The 9,781-nt window shown below is 41.4% G+C and overlaps 1 protein-coding gene across 2 annotated transcripts; it reads left to right on the top strand.

The window, feature by feature from the left end:
- Positions 1-2,639: 2,639 nt before the first annotated feature.
- On the top strand, positions 2,640-9,548 carry LOC142395761 (monocarboxylate transporter 9-like). Of its 2 annotated transcripts, none has more exons than XM_075478472.1 (6): positions 2,640-2,922; positions 3,717-3,974; positions 5,432-5,575; positions 6,439-6,534; positions 6,905-7,783; positions 8,028-9,548. In XM_075478472.1, the coding sequence occupies exons 2-6, from the start codon at positions 3,776-3,778 to the stop codon at positions 8,210-8,212; spliced, it is 1,503 nt and encodes a 500-aa protein (XP_075334587.1). In that variant the 5' UTR covers positions 2,640-2,922; positions 3,717-3,775; the 3' UTR covers positions 8,213-9,548. The 2 variants fall into 2 exon arrangements, with proteins under 2 accessions (XP_075334587.1, XP_075334588.1); XM_075478473.1 differs by lacking the exon at positions 2,640-2,922 and adding an exon at positions 3,464-3,571.
- The last annotated feature ends 233 nt before the right edge of the window (positions 9,549-9,781 follow it).

Raw genomic sequence — 9,781 nt, forward strand, 5'->3', positions numbered from 1 at the left:
CAGCTGCTGGGAATGTTTACGCAGAGGCTACCTGAAGTACAACAAAGAAACCATGTCTGTGTTTTTTTTTTTGTTTTGTTTGTTTTTAATCAAACAAGTGCCTTCAGAAAATGTATGACCATAACAAAAACAGTTGATGAATTAGATTATTTTAATTTACTTTTAATTTCTAAGCCATAAATACTGTATATCCTGATGACATATCACACATTAACAAAATTATTACTCAATCCTTCTCAGTGTCTTAAACTCAAGATAAGATTCCAGTGTGCAAATACGACTTTCAATTATTTTTATTTAAGTAACTACAACTGAACTGTAGAACGGTGGCAAAATCCACCAAAAGTCTGTAAGAAAAATGGGTTTACAAGGTGTACGATTTAAACGGAATGTCACAGGGATATGTAAATCTCACCTAAAATGTTTTGGATCACACAATCTTTAGTCATCAATCCTGGTCCATGTTATTGATTTGTGGCAGAGCCTGAGTTTGTGAAGAAATGCCAAATACTTTACCAACTGTTTGATACCCAAAAGAAATCCTTTAAGGGCTCCTACATTTCATGGGTGTGATTGAAAATGTTTGCAAAGAACAGTAAGTTAACCGATACGCAGTGTCAAAAATGTGAATTTTAGGCAACTTTTTTAGGCCACTTATTATCCAGGTCAATGGCTACAAATGTAATTACCTCCCTAACACCTGATGCTGCAATATTTTAGTAAAATAGAGACTGCACATGTCAAAAGGATTTTCACCTGCAGTTTTTATCCCCTTATGTGCCATGTCTCATCCCAGTCTAGCTGAACTGCCCTTTTTGAGTTCCTGCACACAAATATGAAATTGTTTGCATAACAAGTTGAAGCAATTTGTTTATGCAAAAACTTTGGAACCACTTTTTAAAGTTGTGGTTTGTCAGCAGTGAAGATATGTCAATAAATATTAAGACAATAATGCGAGTAAGAAAAGGGGTAGATAATTAAAATATATTTTCCTTTATCAGGACTGTACATTCCCCGGCCTCCACCACATTAACACAGCAGAATTAATGGCCCATAAAAATTTAGAACCAACACTAATTCCAGCAGTTAATAATCCACTCCCCCACCTCCCTCAGTTTCTTACGCCGTGTCCCCCACATGCACTAAATCTAGTTGAAACTGGTCTGGAGCAGCATGTCAGTGTAATGCCAGTGTAAAGTACAATTAACTTTGTCTCTCTTGTTCTTTTTTCGCTTCATTTTTCAGACAGGAGATTATGGAGCCTAAATCTTTTCAGTAATACCCTTACCGGCCATAGACCTCAGTTATGGGAAAAAGCATCAAAGTTCCTGAAGAATCTTATCTTCAATCACTGTGAAAACCTTTTCATTTTCTCCTTTTATCCCTCCCGCATTCTACTGTACTACCTGCCTTTCATCTCCCATGTCCTTTTATCCGTGATTTCTTCTTCCCCCGTCACATTCATTTACAACACTTGTCTGCTTTTCGCAGCTGACATGTTTCCACTGGGTGTCTGACCTGAAATCGCTTTGCTGATATAATTTTATGATGCTACAGCAGTGTGACAAAGAACAATGATTCTCTGTGCGCACACACCTCGGTATGAATGAACAACAGATAGGAAAACGAGTCACTAACCAGCCATCTTTCTGGTGTTATATACAATTAAGGTAGATGTTAAATAGATTTTCTAAAACTGACTGTCAAAATTTAATAAAATACTTTAATCCAGATGTTTCCTTGATTATATCCATTATATTTCCCTGCTCTGTTATGCCTAATCTTTTTAGGTCTCTGAACATGCTATTTGCATAATACATTTCATGCTTTCTGCAACATTGCATCAACTCTTTATCACTAACACTATCCCTGACTCCTCTATCTTGTTTCCTGGAGAATTCTATTCAGGATATTTATTGCAGATTGTCCTCATTGTCCTGTGTGAGTGTCGCTGTTATCTCATCTTTAATATACGACTATATTCTATGTTGTTAGAAATGGGGACACTGATTCTGCCCTGAGTAAAGAGTTTCATGCATGTTTTCCTTTAAGCTGCTCTCACCGCGGCCATGTCTCCAAGCAGTGCGCCCTACTGGTGCAGTGTGGTGTTGTTATTTTCATCCAGCAACCGGTTCAGACTGGACTGGTGGCAATATAAACTATGTTACTAAAGAGAAGGAGTCCACTCACCCGCACCACCGTGAGAACTACCAAACACAAAGCTCAACAGATGAATGCAGTTAGATGATTTTTTTTTTGGAGGGGTTTTGGTTCCCTTTTCCCAGTTTATATGATTACCCAACAGGCTGTTGGTTATCACTGCAACTTCCCCCTGCCCGTTTGAATCTGGGTTTTCTGAAAAAAAAAAAAAAAAAAAGGATATAATGAATAAAAACAAAAAACTTAATTTGTGTCGCACGGGCCGGAGGGCTTACAGGTAAATAGATTTGTGTGTGTGCATACCGTTGTGTTTGTGCACGCTCATCTTTTAAGCTTTTAATTTTCTAAGGATCACGGAATTACTGTTGGGAAGATAAAAAGTAGACACACGACAAAACAAACAACACAGCAGCCTCACCTCTGCGCTCCAGGCGCGCAGGAGGAAGCGGCGCTCTTCCTCCCATTTCTGCGCTCAAGCTGCTGCTGGACCAGCAAGAACAGCTTTGAACCGGTTTTGTCACCAGCTACAAAGCTCCAAGAAACGGATGCTCCATCAACACTGTTGATGCAGAGCGCTTCCTGTGCACACAGACCACGTAGAACACAGTGCAAAAAGACTGACGCTCGTGTGAGATCCTTTGTTGTTGGTGTCACATGCAAAGATTTAGTTAGAAGAGATTTTTACAGGGAAACCATCCTACATGGAAAGTTCCCGCAAGGCGCGCAGCTCCGAAAGCGCCCGCTGCTTTTGTAGATGCTGAGGTGAGTGTCGCATGTTTTTAACAAATAACAAGTAGGCTACAATGTTTACAAAGAAGGGCAATACAATGCAAAAGAAAAAACAACAACATCCTCAGTGTTGTCGCTGAATATCGAGTCATCAGTCCGCCTCGATTTTCTTCAGAGTATTGTAAGGTTTTTTTTAAAGAAAAATATATTGTTGACTGACATCCCAATTGTTTACTGTCAACATGCTATCACATGCGTTGTCAGCAAACAAATCCGCAATCTGAGGAGCTCTGCACCAACTTTTATTGTTTGTCGCCGCATTGTAAACAATGACTTTATGAGAGAGGCTCAACGCTGTTACAGTGATGTGTGAAGCTGGGATGGGCACAAATTATTTATGATAGCGGTCTGAAAAAGTTATGGTCAGCACGGAGGACGAGCCCATAGATCTACCGGAGGTGAATTATGGAAGACGCAGGTTAAAAGTGCTGGGGGGGGGGGCTTAGCATCACAGGCTGCTTCACTCTCTCCTCCTCCAAGGTGTGGTTAGACAGAAGAGAACAAATAGGGCAGCTGGCTATGGGCAAGCTGCAGTCACTTTGAGCTTAGGACCTCACACAGGTGCCCTGCCTGTTTGCCCCGGACAGGTGTTGCAGCAGCCCTCCTTACATCGAGGCTAGGAGTAAGTATATAGTTTGGAGGCTTTTGTAGGTGCTGTTTTCAAATATTTCAAGGGACAGTAAAGTATGCATTATGTGGATCATATTTTTGGATTGTTTTGCTGGTGGCCTAACAGCTGTAATGTTTTCTTGTTATGTTCTTTTCAGGAACCCCTCCTCTGTCAAGGCTGTAACAGATCTCAACGGGCACCAGTAACATCAGCACCATGACTTCGTCTGATAAAGTTCTGGATGGAGGCTGGGGATGGGCAATTGTTGCAGCGTCCTTCATGGCCCAGCTGCTAGCTTATGGATCGCCTCAGTCTGTCGGCGTCCTGTACCCGGAGTGGCTGCATGCTTTCCAGGAGAGCAAGGGCATGACAGCCTGGGTGGGCTCTCTTGTGGCTGGAGTTGGATTGATTGCCAGTGAGTATAATACATTGTGTAATAAACTTTGACATGGCTCTATATTGCGGTTCAGGAGAGGGAAGGGAGAGTCCTGAGTCTGCAGACATTAGATGCAAATTATATTATTTTGAGAATCTGATATGTCTACGCTAGTTAGTTCATTGACACTATTACCATTATGACTTATATTATGTATAGTTGCGGTAGAGATACTAAATGCAAATAGTGCTCAAAGTAGAGCCCCATACACTCACCTTTACACCTGTTGTCTACCTGTTTCCTTCCCAGTCATAACCCCACATGATGATGCAGGTTATAGAGGAAATTCAATACTTGTTCAAAGTCTGAACAGTGACTTCCAAGTAATGGAGCAATTGAACTACTCATAAAGTTTATAGAACAGTTTGCTTACAGCAATATAGCAACAGATTGCTGATTTTTCTGCAAGAATAAAACAAGTGCAAGAGAGCCACATTATGAATGTAGGAGGATCACTTAGTCCTTAATCTGACTATCGAGGGAGGAAAAGAGACCGATGAAGAAACAGAGAGAGAACAGAGAATCGAGTACTGTAGTTGTCCTTGTAGTTGAACCCATGCAGAAAACGGAAGAAAGTGTCCAATCATGTAGCAGCATGGCTGCTGAAGTATAAATAGAAAAAATACATGGAAAAAGAAATCTACATATACGTCATCTACCAGTAAGGCCTGGAAGATGATATGAATTCCAGAAATGTTGACCAAGGAGGAGCAGTGATATACTGTGTCTTTGTCTGATATTTCCATCTTCGGCAGAGCTGCCCTGTCAGTCTGGCTTCTTGCCGTCTTTCTCTAAAGGAGTGAGGTGAAAATCAAGACTGGACTGATCTGGCCTCGGGCCTAGGCAAGTCCTGGGCATGTGTCCCAGCAGTCAGCTTGCTGTATCACTGCAATTTTCTGCTACACAACAGCAGGGTCTCCACCCCCTAGTTACAGGGGAAGGCATCAGTATCAAGGTCTTAGAGGCGAAGGAATCAGTATAGGTTGCATGATCAGCTGTGGGATGTATGAGCATTCAGATCAGTGGAAAAACAAACAAACAAAAAAAAAAAACATTGAACCTGAGTTTCAAAATGTTAAGACTTGGATACTGTTAGATAGTGAGGAAAGAGGGGAATTTTCAGTCTTAAAATCTATTAGAATAAAAATGAAAGGAAGCTTGTGTAAAACTGAAGGTGACAACACCTCTGACGGGTCACCAACATGAACCTAAAGGGATGCGGCACATTCATGGTCAGAGACAGCAGGGCTTTGTCAGATGAGGTTTGCTTTTCTCAGTTAAATCATTAACACAACACATACAGGCCCACATTTCCTCAATGTCCTTTGGTAGCTTGATATATATTTTTCTTCCTCTGACACAGTTTTACCCATGTGTTTTTCTTTAACTCCCTTTTTTTCTGCCCTTTGTCTTTCTTTCAACATCGTCTCCCTCAGGTCCTGTCTGCAGTGCCTGCGTAGACAACTTTGGGGCACGACCCGTGACCATCTTCAGTGGTGTGATGGTGGCGGGTGGCTTGATGCTCAGTGCCTTTGCTCCAAATGTCCAGTTCCTCATCTTTTCCTATGGGATTGTTGTTGGTAAGTATTTAATAATAACCCTAAACGATATCTTGTTGTATGTTTTTATACAGTAATCTGCCATAGACAGAGATAATACCACAGAACGTCCAGAGATTTAACTCCCCTGACTCTCAGAATATATTGTCTGGTATGGACTTGGATCTTGTGAGTGAACAATAAAATGTTCTCTGGTCATGGGAGTTAACTAAGCCTCTTATCGTGCTAACATATAGGAATCTCATAACCTGTTGTGTAATCACTGGAAACAAGAAAGCACTCATGTCATGTCTAACTATTATGTAACATCAGAAGTTAATTATACCCTCAATTACAAGTTAATGAATATCATTGCCTCTGACGACATGTAGACAAGATACACAGTTCATGATTGCACCATTTGTTTTACATCAATGTTTGAGCTGTTGGCAGCAGACGACATTATGGTGGACTGACTCTCAGTTGGCCCTTTACTGTCTTTGTGCCCTCACCGGTGTTCGTATATGGGTCCAGCACCACCTGTTATTGCAAATCAAATTTCAGTCCAGACATCCTAATCCTGGCGGTGAACCGCTCACCGTCTGCGCTGCCTTTCGCGCAGAGAGGGTAGTGTATGCATATTTGAAGACGGTGATTTATTTTTAGAGATGCCCTTAGATAGGTCTCTGAAGACGCACGTGTAGCTTGTTTACTGCTTGTCATGGTATATGCTTTGCTCTGAACTTACAGATGTATTCTGTTGGGGGTTCATATGCTCAAACATAATTTTTTTCTGCAGTATTCAACACCTACAATAATACATTTTCTCTTGCTGCGACATTTTTTCATTTTTAAGGTGAAAAGCTTTAAACTATTTAACAATTTCTCCTTCTATCTGTGCTTAGGACTGGGTTGTGGTCTTGTCTACGCAGCCACGTTGACAATCACCTGTCAGTATTTTGACAAGAGACGCGGCCTCGCCCTCGGCATTGTCACCACAGGTACTCCCGCCTTCCTCTGCCCTGAGATCTCTGGGTGCACACCAGTTCTCCATGCTCACTTCTTTCATGTATGAGCTGCTGGGAGCCTTAGGAAGCCGAGGTAAACATTTGTAATGTAGCAAAGGCAGAGTGGTCTATTATGTAGACACGTGGACTAGTGGCCAGTGACCAGTGTCTGGCTGAGAATTAAAACTTCTATGGTAATGGTTTGGGATGTCTGACTATATTCTCAAGCTTTATTGGACAGAGCTGCCTATATTTCAGAGAGTTGTTAGTAGTGCCCAAAGTAGTGAGCCATCTTTCTGTCAAACTGTATTATGTGTCACTTTGTTACACAAATGCTGAATTTTTGTCTTCTCTGCTCTTTCAGGCACAAGTGTCGGCGCATTCATCTATGCCACCGCTCAGAACGAGCTGATCGTGTTGTTCGGCCTTGATGGCTGCCTGCTTATCATTGGAGCTGTAGCGCTAAACCTCATGGCCTGCGCTGGTTTCATGAGGCCCCTCAACATGCCAGGGTACTACCTCAAACAAAAGGCAGCCCTGGAACGCAACACAGAGGAGCAGCTTTTTGCGAAGCCACCATTGGATGACCTGAAGGTCACAACAGGTTCCAACATTACTACTCCAGAGAAAACTCTCACAGTGAAGGAGCTGCTCATCACCATCGACCCCAAGGACTTGGCCATCCAGACAGAAAAGCAGAAAGATGGTCCCCTGGCTGGGTTGGCCATCATGAAGGCGATCAAGAAGAAGCAGAGGGCTTACTCAAAGTACATGCACTCCATGTATGAAATCCTGCAGGACCAAGTCATGGTGGCCTTCTGCATTGCTGTCTTTCTTTTCAGTCTGGGTGCATTCCCACCAGTTCTCTTTATTGAGGACGTTGCGCAAAGTCAGGGACTTATTGAAGAAGTTAGTGTCATTCCTCTTGTATCAATAGGGGCAATTGCCACTTGTATCGGTAAACTAGCGTTGGGTATGCTGGTAGACATCAGCTGGATCAACGGCATCTATCTATACGCCTTCACTATGTTTTCAGGTAGTATGGCACTGCTCCTTATCCCCATTACGAAGAGTTATATGGGTCTGCAGATCCTGACTGCCATCCTCGGTTTCTTCTCTGGAAACTGGTCTATCACTTCCTACATCACCACAAAGATAGTTGGCTTGGATAGACTGACACAAGCCCATGGTATCCTCATGTTCTTCGGGGGATTTGGGATCATGCTTGGACCCCCTGTTGTCGGTAAGAGTCTTTCTTTTGTCCACACATTAAGGCCATGAAATACTGGTAGTTTGTTTTTCATATTTTATGTTGAGATCAACTTAGTTGTAAAGCCATGTTTTTAGACAAAAAAAATATCAGACAAGCAGTTAGAGCAATATTTACCAAGGAACCAAGTTGTTCTTTTTTTTTAGCTGACAGCTTCATCTGCCAGGAAGCTCTGCTGACTGTGCTTTCTACGTCTGTTCTTGTCATCACTTTCCAGGGTGGTTCTTTGACTGTACGCAGTCATATGACTTGGCATTCTACTTTAGCGGGAGCTGTGTGCTGTTGGGAGCATGCATTCTCACTTTCCTCAGCCTTCCCTGCTGGAACAGGAAGCACGTCGAGAACGACAGACCAGAGGTCCAATATATCAGTAGCTGTGACAAAGTTGCCTCAGTAGCCTGAACATGAACACCTTTCAGAAGGACCCGGATCTCACACCTGCTGCTTTTCAACTGTCCTTCAACTATACCTGAACCACCTCTCAGAGGAATTTTCTTTCCAACTGTACCGGGGTATCTCCCTTACTTCTGCTGCCAGGTTTTGATATACCAAATTTCTAAAATACAGGTCTTTCTGTCATTCTTTGCCCGCGTTGAAACTATCTACTATGGATCTTTTTGAAGGTTTGACTGATGCCTGTGTTGAGTTTTTATTTTTTATTGCCTCATTTTACGAGGTTACCTGAACAATGTTAAAATCCCAGATTCTACAGTATGTTCTTTGCTTCATTGTAGCTCCGAAAACATTAAGTGGTGCCGATCTTTCCTTTCAGAAAAAAAGCATCCTGAAAGTTGTGATGTATTAATATTACTCAATAATGACATCTAAAACCACTCTGCACACATAAACACCCGTTCTTCTGCAATAGAGAATTGAAGTGTTTAAATCAGGGTGGGAGCCTTTCTTGCTAATTAGAAGCGTTACATTGTATTTTGTATTTTGGTTTTAATCCATTCTTTAATTACATTGTTTGTATGTTACCAAAGCATTCGTGATAATCATTGCCTGTCAACACATAATGCCTGCTGGAACAATACAAAAGCCTTGTTTTCGGAACCATTTTTATTTTCAAGTGCATCGAATCAATTTGAACTGTTTTACAGATTGAAATCTGCCTGTTTCTAGATCAGTCAGATGTAAGTTAGACTGATTCTAAAACACTGAAGAGATCTTACTGTATTTACGACCTTAAACTGCATGTTGATTCTCTCTGTGGCATGATTATCATGACCTTGTTGACAGTCTGTCCAGCCTTGTCCTTTTCCATCACAGCGTGTGTCTATGTATGTTTGTATGTTGTGCGTATGTGTCTGCACACGCATGTTCACATATGTGCACAGATATGTGTGTGTGGATTGTTTGATAGAATTTTGTATTAGCCCTAGTTTGTAAAGCCCTATGTGCTAGTGACTTTTATATGCACAAAACCAGCCATAGAGCTATTGTCTTTGTTTAATTTGATTTAATTGTGGCTTTTAGAATATCTTGTATGTTAATAAACCACTACAAATGTCTTTGATAGTTTCAGTTTCAGATGTGAGAGTAAATCTGGGACATTAGTGTTTGCTTTTTATATCCATAGAGGGGATTTACAGGGTGCAGGTGAAGTACTGTTTGTAGAAATTAAACTGTATGCTGTAACCACATTTTCTAATTTCAGCATTGCAATATTTATGTCTGCTTTTCTGTTATTTTGTTTTATTTAAAAGGTGCCAATAAAGTATTTGGATAAATGCCACTGAGTATTTAGGTTTCTTACACATTTGTCAAGACGTCTTAGTTTGACACCTTAGAAAAAAGTAATTTACTTTGAAAACTCTCGTGAAAATGGAATAATTAAAAAAAAAGAGAGAGAGGGAGAGAAACGTCTTTCCAGTAAAACTCCTCGAACAAGAGGGAGGGAACAGACAGAAACAATTTCCACAGCGTTGCAGCTTTGCAAGCCTGTGCCACCCAACTTCTCCTGGCAAC

This window comes from Odontesthes bonariensis, chromosome 2 (assembly GCF_027942865.1).
Source record: "Odontesthes bonariensis isolate fOdoBon6 chromosome 2, fOdoBon6.hap1, whole genome shotgun sequence".
NCBI lineage: Eukaryota > Metazoa > Chordata > Actinopteri > Atheriniformes > Atherinopsidae > Odontesthes > Odontesthes bonariensis.